At 44.8% G+C, this 18,023-nt stretch overlaps 1 protein-coding gene across 5 annotated transcripts in view; it reads right to left on the bottom strand.

The window, feature by feature from the left end:
- The window catches only part of WWP2 (WW domain containing E3 ubiquitin protein ligase 2), a 145,735-nt gene that overhangs the window by 77,172 nt on the left and 50,540 nt on the right, over positions 1 to 18,023 (bottom strand). For all 5 annotated transcript variants that reach the window (XM_077888628.1, XM_077888636.1, XM_077888641.1 and 2 more), the window contains 2 exons: positions 3,359 to 3,496; positions 1,441 to 1,537 (listed from right to left, as the gene is read on the bottom strand). In XM_077888628.1, coding sequence (XP_077744754.1) covers positions 1,441 to 1,537; positions 3,359 to 3,496 — 235 coding nt within the window. The remainder of the gene's footprint in view (positions 1 to 1,440; positions 1,538 to 3,358; positions 3,497 to 18,023) is intronic.

Genomic DNA, 18,023 nt, shown 5'->3' with positions numbered 1-18,023 from the left:
CACTGCTACAGAAGCTTGGAGAAAAGAGAACAGGCAAATGGCACTTTGGCTTCTACTGATGCTACACACAAAAGATCCAAACACGCAACCCTCTCTTGCTCCTGATATCTGCCTGGCACTGAAACCTTACAAACTCTCAAAACCACCAAATTCAGAGAAGCTGACGGCTGTCGTTAAAGGGATGTTTCAAGATGCAGCGGGTATTGGCTGAAATCTTACTGTGTTTCTCAAAGCATTATTTCCACTTCCTGGGGCTCGTTCGGGAAGATTTTTTTTTAAGATTTTATTTATTTATTTGACAGAGAGAGAGAGAGAGAGAGAACACAAGCATGAGGGAGCAGTAGGCAGAGGGAGAGGGAAAAGCAGGCTCCCCACGGAGCAGAGAGCCTGACATGGGGCACCACCCCAGGCACCTGAGCCAAAAGCAGATGCTTAACCAACTGAGCCACATAAGCACCCCTGTTTGGGAAGATTTTTACTAGTTTTTTTTTTCACCTACTCTCTACAGATAATAACGGTTTACAAACTATACTCATATGACTCTTTCCCCTATAATTTTAATGTCTGGAGATTTTGTGCCCTGTGATTAATAATTTAAAAAATAATTTTTTAAAAGTCCCCAACTCCCTCCTCCCCATCTCTTTAATACAACTAAACCTATTCTCCTGCCTGGGAATTCAGGTGAGGTGGAAATGAGTTGGCACCATTAACACAGGTGTTAGATGGGTATGTCGATAAATAAAATTAAGTCATTCCTGATAGGTAAAATAAGTAAAATATAACTCAGACTCCAAGGGCAAGAGGTCTCAATCGATACTCCAAGGGAATTATGGATCACCCCCAGAAATAGAAAAGCACAGACAGAAAAATCTTACATACAAAGAACCACTGCATGGGACGCCTGGGGGGCTCAGTGGTTTAGCACCTGCCTTTGGCCCACAGCGTGATCCTGGGGTCCCGGGATCAAGTTCCGCATGGGGCTTCCTGCATAGGGAGCCTGCTTCTCCCTCTCCCTGTGTCTCTGCTTCTCTCTCTGTGTGTCTCTCATGAAAAAATAAATAAAATCTTAAAAAAAAAAAAAAAAAGAACCACTGCTTAAACATTTCTATGTGTATCCTAAAAGGCTCACTGTGGTTGCTGCCCCTGAAACATCAAACACCAGGCAAGTTCTGTTTGACAATCCTTCTTATCCAAATAACCAGCTTAGCCAGTCCCAATTGCTGACAAGGAACCCCTGCACCTTCTGAGAATCCTGAATTCTGTACTCCCCTCTGGACCTCACTAACGTAGTGAGTCAGTTATAAGCCCTCTGGAAATTTCCAACAGTTTCTAACATAAATTGTTCCTTGCCACCTCCCAACGTGTTTTCAATAGCTCTGAGCACCTTCCTTGCTCCTCCTCATCCACAAGGGGGATGGGTGGGGGCGGGGTGGGTCTTACCGAGATCTCCCACCAAAGCAGTTTGTGCTGGGGGGCTGGTGCCGGTTCTCTGGAGCAACAGATGTCCCGCTGGATTCTCTCGAAGGTGGCTGGGCTCCTAAACAGGGGATCCATCACAAGAAAAGACAGAAACATTGAGAATTCAATCCTTGTTTGAGACGTGGCTCGGAAGCAAAGGTCACTCCATGTGTCCAAGTCACCCGCCACATGGGATGCTGGCAGTTAGGCAGCTGCAGCCTCCAGTGTGAATAAAAATAGGGAGAGCCAAAGGAGATTCGAGTGGGGCCCCAGAACACAGGCGCCTGCTCAAACCTGGGAAACAGCTCCTCTTCTCCAAGACCTTCAAGAACGTCGAAGGCACTTATAAGCAACTTGCCTGGTGCGTTAAATCAACTTCGGCCACGCCACATGAGACGCGGAACAGATGCTGACCATGCAAAGTGGGGGCAAGGAATTGGGGCATCTGTCCATACTGCAACCAGGAAGCTTTTTAAAAAGCCAAAGCAGATTCAATTCAAATCAAATCATGACACTCTTCTGCTAAGAACCCCCCAACAGCTTTCTGCTTCTGAGGATGAGGTCCAAAATCCTCATCAAGGCCTTCAAGGCTATGATGGTCTGAGCCAACCTGCCCTCATAGCCTCACCTGCCACCACTCTCCTGCCTGCTGTCCCCAGTCCAGCCACCCCGGCCCCTTCTGTTTCTGCTGCAGGCCAAGCCCACTCCCACCTCAGGGCCTTCGCCCAGGGCAGCCGTCTACCTCTTGCTCGGCTACCCCATCCCCACACCTACATCTTGGCCTGTCTAAACCCTTCAGCTCCAGTGGGTCTCAGCTTCCTCTAAGAAACCCCAGTTTAAGTGAGATCCCCCTAAAGGTGAGAATCTCATATCACCAAATACTCGTCCTTCATAGCTTTTCTCATGATTACAATTACATAATTATTTCTGCATTTACTTGTTTCACGTCTATCATCCCTGTCCCCACCAAGTAAATCATTGGCTCCCAGGAGAAAAGACCATATGAATTTTGCCCCTGCCATCTGGCTAGCACCTGGTCCAAGATCTAGTACATACCAGGTGCTCAATTATGGATATACGTGCAGAATGAGTGGATAACGCAGGTTTCCTCCACACACTAAAAGTACCCGAAGATCCATCCACCAGGGAGGAGTCTCAAGTCAAGGCCCATCCAATCACTGAGATTCTACCCAAATGCCCTTAAATTAGAATTCAAATTTCACTCCTCTAAAGCTACAGAAAGCCTGTTTGGGGCCTGGAAATTGCCACAGTTACATCATATTTAACGAGAAAAATTATGGAGAAACCCAACCCATCTCAGACCTCAGACTTCATGAAATAATTTCCTGCTAGATCCAAAGGTGACTAATTTCAAACTAGATCAAAAGAAACAAACTGCCCTCATTCAGGACAGAGCGGGAGATACTCCAATTTCCCTGCTTCTGCATGTATTTTGCTAGTGTGAATCTCTAAGACACATGGTCCCCTTTCCCAACCAATGCCGTCTTCTAAAAAACACCCTCAAGTTCCCCAGGAAGTTTAAGTATATTGGGAAGAAACATGGGCCCAAGTAACATCTAATAAAGACATTTTATTTTCCCGAGTCCATGTGGGATGAAAAGATATTTTCTCTGCCCTCAAAGCAAACAACACACTTAGGAAGACTCGACATTTATTTTGGTCCTTTATCAGAAGGTTGTCCTTAAGAAATCCTGTCACAGTTTTGATCATGCTCAGATGGCTAAGAGGAATCAGGGCTAGCGATGGGCCAGGACTGGCTGAGTGGTACCCAAACCCAGGTACCTGGTAGAGAACCAAGCCCTGGGCACCTCCTCTTACCCCCGCCCAGTCCTGCCCCACCCGGTCCCAGCACAGCCCTGGGGAGCAGGGCGGCACTCACCGTCTGTCACGGCGCTGCCATTAGGCACGCTTCCCAGATCAACAGTTGGCCCGTCCAGGAAAATTGTCAGCTCACCGCCTGAGACAACACCGCCTTTGTTCTCCGTCTGCAGGTTCAGGGTCAGCTGCGTGTTCTCCACTGTTGAACACGAAAAGCAACAGCAATGGACTAAAGCAAATGCACCCCAAGTTCAGATTCTGTAAATTAGAAGCCCTCATTTAACCTACTCTGGCATCCCTGGCAACATTTTTCTACAGCTTCAAATCTGTCTTGTGGCATGGAAAGAAAGAATGGGAAGGAGCAGGTCGAAATTGTCATCATTGCTGTGACAGACTGGTGGGAAAGGCTGTACTCTTGTTTTTCTAAACATTTTATATCTTTAGGTTAGCTACACAATTTCTACATGACTGATTTGTTTGCTTATACTTGCAAGACTGTGAAAATGCCCAGAGATAGGGACACCTGGGTGGCTCAGCAGTCGAGCATCTGCCTTCGGCTCAGGGCGTGATTCCAGGATCGCGTCCCACATCGGGCTCCCTGCATGGAGCCTGCTTCTCCCTCTGCCTGTGTCTCTGCCTCTCTGTGTGTCTCTCATGAATAAGTAAATTAAATCTTAAAAAGAAATAAAAGGAAAGGAAAGGAAAGGAAAGGAAAGGAAAGGAAAGGAAAGGAAAGGAAAGGAAAGGAAAGGAAAGGAAAGGAAAGGAAAGGAAAGGAAAGGAAAAGAAAGGAAAGGAAGGGAAAGGAAGGGAAAGGAAGGGAAAGGAAGGGAAGGGAAGGGAAGGGAAGGGAAGGGAAGGGAAGGGAAGGGAAGGGAAGGGAAGGGAAAAAGAAAAGAAGGAAATGAAAGGAAATGAAAGGAAATGAAAGGAAAGGAAAGGAAAGGAAAGGAAAGGAAAGGAAAGGAAAGGAAAGGAAAGGAAAGGAAAGGGAAAAGACAGGCCCAGAGATATTGATGGCACACGGAAGAAGCAGTTAAAAGCAGCAAACCCCCTGTCCATATAAAGAATGGTGGCAAAAAGAAGAGAAACAGGTCAGGAGAACCTGAGGAAATCAGGAGTCATCTCTAGATGAAGGATTACAGGGGCTTCTTCTCAGATTCACCATATTAAAAAATATTGTTCTCAATTGTCACTTCTGAAGATGTTTCGCTTTGAAATAAGGGGAAAGTTTTAAGCGATAACAGTTCAGTAAAGGTAAGTCAGCGCACAATAGTCACAGGGCCCTGGGTGAGTCCCAAAGGAGATCAAGTGGTCGACAAATGGCTCTGTGACAGAGGTGAGAAGGCACCTCGGAGTCACCCGGCCCCTGGAGCACCGGCAGTCAGTCCTGTGGGTGAGCAAGAAGAGTCAGGAAACCACAGCAGAAAAATAAAACAAACTGACACGAGGCAGAAGCCCTAAACCCTCCATGGGCTGGAAACTGTTGCGCACATGCCCCCAACGCCCCCACCACCAAGCCTGGCCACAGGGAACAGCTTCCACCCGGTTACTGCTCAGGAGCTAAAACCTGCAGTTCAGGGTCACTCAGTAATGACCAAGAGAGAGCAGCGTTTATGAGGATTTCCAAAAGGCATGCAGTTGTTCCATGCCTTCCCACATCTTACAAAGCCAGGCTAGCAGAGCACCACATATTCCAACCTCCCTCCCCACCCACCACCCATTAAACCACCACTTTATTCTATCTCTTAGCTGCTACTGTATTATTATAAACTACCTCAATGGTTTTCTAGAACAAGGCAGCGTATGCATAAATAAGTCTCTCTTTAAGTACCTTCTAGAAACGACCTCCCCCAACTGAAAAAGCCTGCTCCAAATTTAAGATCCAGACACCATCCTTTAAGAACTTAGGAAAAGTCTGGATCAGTTCAAGGATCTACTACAATAATGTGGAAACCAGTCATCCTTTAGGTGCTCAAGTTCTCCTGAGCATCCCTACCTTCCCTCATTTTCCCTTGCCTGTAATGGATCTCTCCAAATCCTTCTGAGTCTGTTGCTATTTTCAGCCAGTTTCACTCAAGGGCTTGGTAAGCTCCAAATATTTCTATAAAATAATGCTTGTAATCTGAAAACGAGTTCCTTCAAAAGTCTAGCAGTCAGGAAAGAACTGAGGCCTTCTGACACAGCCAGCACCTCTTGCCAGCCATGCAAATAAGGCACCTGAAGGAGAGCCTCTAGCCCCAGTCTAGCCTTCAGAAGACTGTGGTCCAGCCACTGTATGGACGACAACCTCATGAGAGATCCCAGGCCAGATTTCTCAGCTAAGCCACTCAGAAATCCTGACCCACTGAAACCAGGAGATAATAAATATTTATTATTATTAAAAGGAAAGTCAAGGGGTGTCTCCCTCCTGCATTATGTTGAGATCCAGGGCATAAGTCTCCAGCAGGTAGTACAGCACAGAGGTTCAGGATGGGTGCCACCCAGGAAGACTGGGTTCAAATGTCAGTTCTACTACCTGGTAGCTACAGCATTACGCAAATTACTTAGCATGAGCCTCAGTCTCCCCAACTGGAAAAAAGGAGCAGTAAGAGCATATTTTTCAGGGGGCGCTTGTAAAGAATGAAGCAGCACCCAGTGGGCTCCTAATAACCTGTCGTTTTTATTATCAGACGACAGTCTCCCTGTTGACTTTCCTGTTTTTAAGCTGAAGAGTCCTGATTTCTCTTGCACTAACTTGTTCATTGCAAGGTTGCACTTCTCTTAACCTACTGGAGCCTCTCCTGGGTTGCAGCAACAACTCCAAAAAGTCTTCTAAGGTGGGCTACCTAACTATCCCAAGGACAAATTGTCTTCTCATCTTGTTTCTAGGACATTTCCTAAAGACCCTCTGCCTTCTGGACTCAGAAATGTGCTGAGGTGAACATTCCAGAAAGGTTCCTTGATTCCATTCTCAGTGTCTCAAAGACTATTATTTTACAAATGGAGTGTGAGCATGGCTTTCCCTCCTTTCTGGAGGGAGGATAATGTTCGAGAGGAAAATAGGGGAGCCCCAGGCCTTTTGTTGCTAATTTCAAACTCTTGAGAGTCACACTGCCATGGTCCTCTGACAGAAGCCACAGGCATAACTTAAATTTTTCTCTACATGGTCTCATCTCAAGGTTCAAACCTCGCTCTTCTCTCTACCCATTAATCATGTCCAATAGAGTCATTATTGTAGTCATACCTATTGGCTCAGGAGTTACCTTGCAATGCCTTAAGATACACTGTTCCTTCAAAAAAAGCCAGCAAGGAGGAACATCTTTCCTCTTTAAACAAAACTTTTGAGACTGTAATTCCTCCATTGTTCTATTTACTTAAAAAAAGAGTCAGAGAGACCTCTGGCCATCACCATCATAACCAAGTGATCAAATGAAGCATTCCTAAGAGCAAGACAATCTGACACACTTCTTGGTGTGATGCAGCATCACACATCACACAACATCACTCTGAAAGATATTTTGGCTAAAAGCATTTAGCCTGAATCCAAGTAAGCTGCTAAATCTCCTTCCCAATTTATGTGAAACAAGGAGACAGAGAAACAAATTCAATTGGTACCACGAGGAAGCAATCAGACAAATCCAGAATATGGGACATCTATACAATAACTGTCCTGGACTCTTCAAAAAGACAATGTCATGAAATAGATTTTTTTTTCTTAAAAAGCAGGGCAAAAGGAGACTCCTCTAGATTTGAAGAAATATAACTACCAAATGCCATGCAGTATTTTACTAAACATTAGTTTGAAAAAACACTCTTGGGTGGCACAGTTGGCTGAGCATTCGACCCTTGGTTTCAGCTTGGGTTGTGATCTCAGGGTCAAGAGATGGAGCCCAGTGTTGGGTTCCATGCTCTGCACAGAGTTTGCTTAAGACTCTCTCACTCTCTTCTTCTGTCCCTCTCCATCTTTCTCTTTCTCTCTAAAATAAATAAATAAAATCTTTAAAAAATATATCCTTGGGGCAAGTGGAGAAATTTTACATCCAGATTGGATAGTAAATGTCTGAAATGACTGTTAATTTTCTTAGGTTCAATGAGAACCTATGGTTTTACATATGAATGTTCTTATTCTTGGGAGATGCAAAAAGATTATGATGATATCTACAATTATTCTCAATGGTTTTATAGGAGAAAAGGCTGAAATTTTTAGGAAGGAAATGTCACAATATCTGCAATTTACCTTCAAATGGGTCAGGAAAAGATGTACATGCCCACAAGCTCACACATACAGATAAAACAAACGCAGCAAAATGGTAACAAGTGTTGGGTGTAGGTGGAGGGCATTTGGGTGCTCATTGTATTACTCTTTCCATTCTCTTGTATGTTCGAAAATTTCATAATGAAAAGTAGGAAAATGGCTTTTTTTAAATGGCAAGGCTATTAAAAAATTAAACCTCTGAGAACAGAACACCCCATTATTCTCTCTGAAAAAAAATACCTGAGCCAGGGGAGCCCTACAATGCATAATGGGACTAAAGAAACCATTAGCTAATTGAGTGACAGACTTTAACATACAGGGGAGGCTGAAAGGAGTAAGTGTGGCTGGAAAACATACACTGGAATCTTAGCTATAAATAGCAGCATTAGCCACTTTGCCTCTGGGGCCCTCGGGTTTCACGACAGCCACGCTGACGCCTCCACAAAGGGCCTTTCTCTTGCAGCATGTCTTCCTACTGCCTTTTGGGGCATTGCTCAAACACCAAAAAACTGTTGGAAAAAAGGGCAGAGTAAGTCGATTTCCACAACCAGAGTCAGATTTCACCACAGAAGCACATCAGTTACTTTCAGCCTCGTCGCCCCCCTCCTCTACCTGTGGTCATGCCGGTCACGTATGCGCAGCAAGCACCTACTAGTCGAGTCACAGATTTAACAGCCTGTGCCTGGGTGTCTCTATTCTAGTTGGTGGAAAAAGACAATAAGCAATTATTGAAAATTGCATAATCTGTTAGAAGGTGGCAAGTGCAAGAGAAACGATTGAACCGAGGAAAGAGGATGGATGGTGAGCGCTAGAGGTGGGAGGAGGATCTGCGGAAGGTGACAACTGAGCAGAGTCTGAGAGAAGGATGGGGCAGGGGGAGGTCCTTCATGTAGGTCTTTGGAGGAAGAATATTCAAGGCAGAGAGAAGAAGAAGCATGGAGGCCCTACGTAGGACTTGCCTAGCATGTCTGAGGAATGGGAGGGAGGCTGGCATGCCTGGAATAGCTGAGCAAAGACAGGAGCAGGAGATGAGGGCAGTCAGTATGTAACCAGAGCCCATAAGGAAAGCTTGGGAGCTCCTGCAAGGTCTCTGGAGTTTAGGGGGTTATGAGCAAGGAAGGGACAGGACTGGCACTGTAGTGCAATCACTCTGGCTGTGGGAGGAGCAAGGGCTGAAATGGAGGAGACCCGTAGGAAGTCAGTGCAATATTCCAGGCAGGAGCAGATGGTGGCTTGGGCCAACACGATGACAAAGTCTTCCAGAAACAGTGCTTACGGAAGAGTCTACCTTGGCCTCCTCCCTAGCATGTGTTAGGAAAGACTCATGACTCCCCAAACACACGGGTCCACCAGTCTCTCGGGATCAAAGCTCTGGGCAGATGATAGGCAGGTACTGCAAGAAGCACCAACTTAGAACATGGCTGGAGGAAGTCTGATTCAATTACACCAAACGGAACATATATAATGAAAATATTCCACTGGCAAGAGACCTCAGCTCTCTGAGAAAGCCAAAGGCCTGAGCTCACACTAACTCCATCAATCAGCAACTGTACTTTGGTTATGGGACTGACCCTCTATTCTGTTCTAAATACCACCTGGTTACCCATACCTTGTAATGCCATGTTATGAAGGTCGACAGACAGCAGCTGAGCTGAATATTAGAATCTAGGGGAAGAGAATTTAGGAAATGTCAAGGACCATGCCAGGAGAACCCTTCAAAAGCTGTCATACCAAGAGAGACCAGTAGACATTTAGGTGCCTCCTGAGGCCCACACACAGCATCAAAGAGGAAAGTAAAGAACCTGATCAGCCTCTTGATCTACCTCTGAGTTTACAGGAAACACAGAGGGACAGAGGACACGTCAAAACACACTTTAGAGAAAAAAAAAAAAAACACACTTTAGGACACAAACAGCAAGATCCAAAAGATGAGAAACCACAAACTGTCCCGTTTCTGCAACAATGAACTGCAGGAGGTAAATAGAGGAAGGAGAATGTATCCGTTCAGGAAGAGTGTGTATCAGATTCGAACAAACTGATGGTAGAAACTTTGTAAAACAACTGGGGAAATGTAAAACCCGCTAAATGTTTGATGATATTTAAGTAACTACCAGTAGGCTTTTCAGGTCTGAAACTGGTATTATGGTTAGACGAGTCCTTATCTTTTAGAGCTAACTACTAAAATGTCTGTGGATAAATTTACCCAGGCTTTAAGCAAAAATAACCCAGGGAATCCCTGGGTGGCTCAGTCAGTTAAGTGTCCAACTCTTAGTTTTGGCTCAGGCCGTGATCTCTGGGTGATGAGATCGAGCCCTGCATCGGGCTCTGGTCTCAGCGGGGAGTCTGCCTGAGATTCTCTCTCCCTCACCCTCTGCCTTCCTCAGCTTGCAGGCGCTCTCTCAAAAAATAAATAAATAAATAATAATAATAATAATAATAATAATAATAGCCCAGTATTCAGGGGGGTAAAGGTAAGAAGTAAGATCAAACAGGAATGGCCTTTCACGGGGCCTATGGAGCTGGTGACAGGCACATAGGGGCTCATGTACTATTCTTTCCACTTTCACATATGCATGACATTTTCTATACTAGTTTTTTTTTTCCCCAGCCAGCATACCTAAGGCACAAACAGTGACCCAACCCAACTAAAAAACTTATAAGAATTCAATATTACGGGGATCCCTGGGTGGCGCAGCGGTTTGGCGCCTGCCTTTGGCCCAGGGTGCGATCCTGGAGACCTGGGATCGAATCCCATGTCGGGCTCCCGGTGCATGGAGCCTGCTTCTCCCTCTGCCTGTGTCTCTGCCTCTCTCTCTCTCTGTGTGACTATAATAAATAAATAAATAATTTAAAAAAAAAAAAAAAAAGAATTCAATATTACAGATACAGTTTAAATACAAAAAGGTAGGGGATATACAATCGAGCTGCTTCAGGAATTATGCCTACTCTTATTTTTTTCCTTAATTCAAAGCCTCAGATTCACAAGTGGCTTCAGGTTAATAATTTCCTATCGGGAAGAGCAGTTACTTGCAATAAAGATGAGTAATATTTTTCTAAGAGTTACTTTTTCCCTTTCTTGTCTTGGGCTTTTTAATATATTTTTTTGCATATGGTACTAATAAGCATAGATAAATAGGGCATGGAAGTTGCCTTCCTTATTCCAACAAAAGAGAAAACGATGTAAACCAGAACTGCCAAACTGTGCCACTATTAACAGGATTCAGTTATGAAATCCAGAACTCCTGCCTGGACAGCTTCACTGCAGTGTGTGAAAGAATGTTCTACTTTAGAATCTCTATCATCACTGCCTCTCCTGCTCTCACACCACGAAAATGCATCTGCGTGTACACACATCTTTTAAAAGGAAAGATCTCAGGATGCCTGGTTGGCTCAGTCAGTTAAGCGTTCAACTATTGATTTGAACTCAGGTCTTGATCTCAGGGTTGTGAGATTGACCACCGCATTGGGCTCCGTGCTAGACATGGAGCTACTTAAAAAAAAAGAGAGAGAGAGAGAGATCTTGGATTTTTCTTTTTCTTCCTCACTCAGAGCACAAATGTAAAGATTTACGTGGAAACTTGAGAAAAACAAAACAGGACACAAAAGTAGGATACTTTTAAGGGAGACTAAGTACTCTTGGGTCAAGCGTCTCGGAAGCCCCAGTGAAGATGTGATTGATTTGGCCTTAGCAGAGCTGCTCAGTGGAACAAACAAACCTTCTTCCTGCCTCCCTCTGCCCTCAATCCCATAGGCCCATCAAAAGAAAGTGAAAATAAGCAGGGCATTCATTAACAGGTCAGTGTTCATTCTACACATAGCTGTGAAACACTGGTGCACAGAGGAACGGAACCAGAGGAAATTCCAGAAGGGCAGAGAGTAAATAGTCTCTTTTCCATTCCCCGGCTCTCTGTAACTCAGACACACACAGGCTGGAGTGTAACCCAGGTTTAAAGAGAACACTCTTTCACGTTCCCTTTGCAGTAAAGGAAGCCAGAGGCTTCCAGGATTTACTGTTACGATGTCTCTTTGGCTTCCAAACTTAGCCAGAGCCTAATAAGAGAAAGTCTTTTCTAGCAAGCTACCATCGGATTATAAACACTGGAATTCTTGTTGGGGTACCAGTGTTGACTCAGCTTCACCCCACCTCCCCTTGGCCCCCATCAGTGATGATTTGGCAGGGTTTTCCTACAACAGAGAGTGCAAGGAAGAGTCTACTTTGGTCTTGAAGCCTCTTCTGTATGCTGCTGCTAGGAGTCCCCCAAGGTCCCTAAATCCAAGTTTGGTCTACTGGGGTTTACATGAACTCCTCTAAAAATGAAAATAGCTTCATTTTACAAAGCCAGTTTGTAAACTTTTATTTTCCTTCTTTCTTTTTTGTTTATTCATTCAAGAAACATTTTCTGAGCATCCACTATCTCTCTGACACTGGGCAAGAGGCTGTGTTATCATGAAGAATTAAAATGGACTATGTCTCTGCATTTAGGAACCTCACAAGTCACCTGAGAGAGGCAGAACTAAATAAGCTCATGAAGAAATTTTAACATTTTAACATTTTTTCATTTTAACAGATTTCATATGAGATATCTCTGATTCCATGAGCCCTGGATAGCTGGTTTCATCAATGCATCAGAAAAAGTTTCCTAAAGAAATGATAACTCAACTGTGCTCTGAAGTGTCAGCATTTTGAAGGGTGGGGTGCAGTGTGGAGGAAGACCAATTCAGGCAGAGGAAATACCATGTGCAAAGGCCCTGTGGCACAAATGCATTCAGGAAACTGAACAGAGATGAGTGGGACCAGAATGGAATGTGATCCAAATGGGGAAGGAGATCCAGGTGGTGGCCATCCATCGCAGCGTCTTGTGGGCCTACCACGTTCAAAAGGTCCTTTCTACCCAAAAAGCAGCAACATAGTACTTAAGGGTTTTTAATCAAGGTGTGACAAGATCAGCCTTGTGATTTCAAAAATAATTTTGTCTGCAGTGTGGAAAAGACTGGAGAGAAGGAATGATAGATACAGGCAGAGCAAATAGGAGGCCAAAGGAAAAGACCAGGGCAGCAGAGGTGGAGATGAAAGAGGTGGGCAAATTTGCAAAGGTAAAAACCAAGAGAACCTGAAAATAGGTTAGCAAAGTAAATAGGCAAGAGGGGTAGAGGTAGCAAAGATGACTCCTGGGTTTCTAACTTCCTTAACTGGACAAATGGTGGATCTACACATTGAAATATGCAAAAATGGGAGAGGATCAAGTCTAGGAAAGAGGCAATGAATTCAGATTTGGACATGTTTCTGACATATCCACTAGAGACAGCAGGAAAATAGGTATGTGGGCATGGAGCTCAGAGGAGAGATCCAGACTGAAGATTCCAATCTACGGGTCACTGGCAAATAGTGGTTATGCATAAAGAGGAGGTATGGCTGAGACTGTGATCACAGAAGATGGAATGGTAGGAAACGCAGTTAACAGTCAAACAGAGGAAGATGAACTTGCAAGACAGAGAACAATCAGAGAGGCAGCAGGAAAATCAGAAAGGATTCCTGAAAGGCTGGAGAGTCCACCCTTAGATAGGAGGAAGAGGGACAGCTCCTCTCCTACCAGAGGAAAGAGGGAGGAGGGATTAGGCACACGCATCCTCATTTCAGTACATGACAGACCTGTCAATCAGGATCACCTTTATTTCTCTTGATTCAGGCCAAAGCCAAAGCCCATGCACGACCAGACATTCTTCTTGACTTACAAGGAAAAAAAAGTGCACAGGCCTACCCTTTCCAGAACTGGCTATTCATCACAGTCATCTATCGAATAAGGTACATTAGAGACAAAATCTCTTTTGAACCAACTGAAGGTCTTTTTAACACCAGATACAAAAGGCCTCATTTGTCTTGGTAAATCTCACTGTTTGTCAAGCTGTAGCATATTTTTTTAATTTCTTAAGTGATTCAGTGGGCATAGAAAGAGATCTAGGAAAGTTAGGTCTTCAGAATAAACGAGTCCATATGAGTTACTGCTGCCTTGTCATTAGTGCTCCTCATCCCCAAAGAGAAGGAAAGTCCCCATCACCCATTAACTCAATTCCTAGATTTCTAGACCAAAGCCACCTTAATAGCTCATCCATTCTCTGTGCCCTCAGGGAACCTCAGCAAGCACACCACCTCTCCAGGTGGCACAGGATCAAAGCCATGTTTATAAATAAGCAGGGGTAGGCTTTCAATGAACAAACCTCCTTTTCAATGGTCTTTAAATACAAAATGTAGAGGGCCAGCTAGAAGAGAACTTTCACAGTTAAGATTCTGCTTTTAAAAAGCTAGCAGTTACAAACTTCCAGTTATAAAGTAAATAAGGACCGGGATGTAATGCACAACATGGTGACTACAGTGAACACTGATCTATTTGAAAGTTACTAAGAGTAAACCCTAAATGGTCTCATCACAAGGAGAAAAACACATTTTCCTCTTTTCTTTTTAAATCTGCTTGAGGTGATGGAATGTTAACTTGTAATCATTTCACACACACACACACACACACAAAAATCTCCTTTGTAGAAAACTGCTTTTTAAAAATTACCATTTAAAAAAAATAAAATAAAAATAAAAATAAATAAAAATTACCATTTTTAAATTGTAATTCGGGGCACCTGGGTGGCTCAGTCAGTTAAGCATCTGCCTTTGGCTCAGGTCATGGTCCCAGGGTCCTGGGATGGAGCCCACATTAGGCTCCCTGATCAGCAGGGAGTCTCCTTCAACTTCTCCCTCTGCCTCTGCCCCTCACTCGTGCTCTTTATTTATATTTATTCACTTTAGGGACACCTGGGTGGCTCAGCGGTTGAGTGTCTGCCTTTGGCTCAGGGCATGATCCCGGGGTCCTGGGATGGAGCCCCATAATGGGATCCCTGCATGGAGCCTGCTTCTCCCTCTGCCTGTGTCTCTGCCTCTCTCTCTGTGTCTCATGAATAAATTAATTAAATCTTTTTAAAAAGAAAATTTCAATAATAGCTTTCTTTATATTGATTATCTATTAAAATAATAATATTTGGGATATTAGACTAAAAATATATTTTTAGAATTTCACCTGTTTTTGTTTTTACTTTTTTTTATAATGTGGCTACTAGAAAAATTTAAATTACAGGGGATCCCTGGGTGGCTTAGCAGTTTAACACCTGCCTTTGGCCCGGGGCACGATCCTGAAGTCCTAGGATCGAATCCCAGGATCCAGCCCCATGTCGGGCTCCCTGCATGGAGCCTGCTTCTCCCTCTGCCTATGTCTCTGCTCTCTCTCTCTCTATGTCTATCATGAATAAATAAATAAAATCTTTTAAAAAAATTAAAAATTACATATGTGGCCCACATTAGATTTCTATTGGCCAGTGCTGCTCCAGTGCCTCCTCCCTGCCATTTTTTTTTTTTTTTTTTTTTTTTTTTTTTGGTCATAATCTTGAGCAGCTGCCAGTCACCAGGCCTGGCTGGCCTCAAGGGCCATCTCTGTGTGACCTGACTTCCTCAAAGCTTCCACCTCATTCCCTCACCCTGGAAGGCTTTTCTCTTGCTGGCCTAGGCATCCCTTCTCATCCAAGTCCTGGAGTCACCTCCCCAGGGAAGCATTCCTTGACACCCCCAACCTCAGGATAGGTGAACTCCCCAAACAGTCCCAGCACATCCGGCCATCATGTCTGTCACCACTGGACTAGTGTGCATCACTGACCTGCTTAACGTCTGTCCACTTTCTCTCTAGATCTTAAATTCCAAGACAGTGCCTTGCTCACAGCTGCGCCTCTAGCATCCAGCCCAGAGCTGAAGGTAAAACTTTACTATGTGACCTCTTCCTACCCCTGCTCCAGGCAGGTCTCACAATCCTAAGAAAATGTCCTCGAGGGCAGATTTCCCCTCATACAACGTTTCGAGGGGTAGAACCACTCCTTGCTCAATACATGCTCCCAGGAGGTGAGTGACTTCCAAAACCGATAGGCTGCATGGAACACTCCAGAGGCAGCAGTGAACCCGGGCTACGCTGAGGCGGCCACGTACCGGGGAAGGGATTCCTGACAGAAAGCTTTTCTTCTTTCTTCAAGTGAGGTTTCACAAGGCAACCTCTCTGCTGGTGACACAGAGAGCAGGTCTGTTTTAACATTCATTGCAGGGGCCTGTGTGTTTACTTTTGAGACTTCTGGCTAAAAGGACCTTTTCTTTCGAACAGCTCTCCACTGACACCAAAGCCACGAACTGGGCCCCGGCTGTAACTTTGAGAAGCTGGGGACGTGGGGTTGGGGGAGGGCTCGCTTTTGGCTTCTTCGGGAATTCCTTGAGGTTCTGGCTTGGCCATATCTGCCTGAGGTGCAGATGATGGAAAGCAACACACAGAGCGCTTTTCAGAGACTATTAAAGACGGTTTTAAAGCCCAATGCCTGGCATCTGGTGCCAATCAAGAAAACAGTAGTCACTGATGTAACTGCAAGCAGGCCGGGGCAAAATGAAACAAAGGCTTGCATTTGGAGGCTGGGGGTGGTTTCGGCCTGATGCCCCCCCAGAGCAGGTGCCCAGTACTACCCCGGCCCTACCGCTGCCTCGGAGGTGAGCCACACGCTGGACGCAGAAGATGTGCGTCCTCACTAATCTAATTAAGTGTACATGATATGTTATATCTATTTTATACATAAGTATTAGCATCATGTGTTCTAGGCACAGGGGTGAGGGGATGCCCAAGAGTGAACAAAAATCAAACAATGCCTGCCCCGTGAAGGGTACATTCCAGTTGTGAAGGGTAAGGAGATGAACAAAATATATCCTATTATGTGAGGATACCATTAAAAAGAAAAGAAAGAGAAAGGAACAGGGAATGTTGGGTAGGAAGGAATTGCAATTAAGACCATTTGATCTAGGCCACTTATTATTTGATTCCGTTTGTTTTCTTGTTTTTAAAAATTTTATTAATTTGACAGGAGGGGGATCCCAAGCAGGAGGAGCTGCAATGTGAGAGGGAAAAGCAGGCTCCCCACTGAGCAGGGAGCCCAATGCGGGGCTTGATCCTAGGACCCTGGGATCATGACCTGAGCCTAAGGCAGCTGCTCAACTGACTGAGCCACTCAGGTGCCCATATATGATTCCATTTGATCTAGACATTCCAAATGTCCAGAAAAGGCAAATTTATAGACACAGAAGGTAGATTTGTGGTTGCCAAAAGCTGGGGGTGGAAACAAGTTAACAGTAAATGGGCATAAGAGATCTTATTGGGGTGATGGAAAAGTTCATGGTAACATTGCACAAATTGGTAAAATTTTAAAAATCACTGAATTGTGCACTTCTGAAATAGAAAGAATGGTCACAAAAGCCTCATTGGGGTGACATCTGAGTAGATGAGAAGGGGTGAGGGAGCATAGCCATGAGGACACATGAGGAAAAATAGGAAGAAGGTAAGACCAATGCCAAGGCCCTGAGGCAGGAACAGCAGTGGGTCAGAAGACCAGCAAGGAGGCTTGGGGGCCAAGCCAGGGCTTACAGAGAGGGAGAACAGTTGAGATAACAAAAGAGTGATAGGATGACCATCCCCAGCTTCTCTTTTAGGCCATTACGGAACGATTTCAGTTTTAGTCTTAGTGCAATGGGCAACCACCATGGGCATATGATTGCGCTCACAGGTTGGATCATTCTGGCTACTAGGCACAGAGGGTTTGAAAGTGCACTGTAGGGAAACAAAGACAGATGCAGAGAGACCGGCAAACAAAGACAGATGCAGAGAGACCGGCAAAGGCCCCCTAACAGCTGAAAAGAGGGATGTGGACATGGGTGATGGCAGCAGTGACGGTGAGAAATGGTCAGCTCCTCGAACACCTCCAGGGTAACGCAGGACATGCTGACTGGACGTGGGTTGTAACAGAAAGAAAGAGTGGCACCAGGGCAGACATGTTCTCAGCCTGAGCAAGACTGAATCACTGTTGCCTGAGATGGAGGAAACTGTGGAAAGCAGGTAGCTTGGCTTTTAACATGTTCATTTGAAGATGTTGATTAGACACCCGGAAACACACAGTCTTTGGTTGTTACAAGAGAGGCCCGGGGTGCAAATCACACAGTCCAGACCAAATTTAAAGCTATGAGGCTAGGTGAGATCATGAAAGGCGGGGGGTATAGATGAACAAGTGGACACAGGACTAAGCCAAGCTGGAGTATCCCAATGTTTCCAGACTGGCGGGGAGTAAACCAACAAAAACGACTTAAACAGGAGTGGCTAGAAAGACAGAAAACCAGTCAGGTTGGTGTCCTGAAAACCCAGTGGAAACAGAAGGTCGAGAAGGTTGCTCATCGCAACCAATAAGGCCAGTTCACTGAGGGTGAGAATGAACCACTGGATTTCCAATAGAGCGGGTAGTGAAGCAAGTGAAGCTGGGCAGCGAGGACAAAACCTCCCCGGATGTTTCCCAAGAAGAGTACAGTAGACAACACAAAATAGGTGCAATTTAAAATAACAAAGAGTAATGGTTTTTCACTTCACAGAGGTTAAAAGGT

The sequence above is a fragment of the Canis aureus genome, chromosome 3 (assembly GCF_053574225.1).
Source record: "Canis aureus isolate CA01 chromosome 3, VMU_Caureus_v.1.0, whole genome shotgun sequence".
Taxonomy (NCBI): Eukaryota; Metazoa; Chordata; class Mammalia; order Carnivora; family Canidae; genus Canis; species Canis aureus.
The sequence above is the reverse complement of the archived record's forward strand: the minus strand, read 5'-3'. Positions and strand labels throughout refer to the sequence as shown.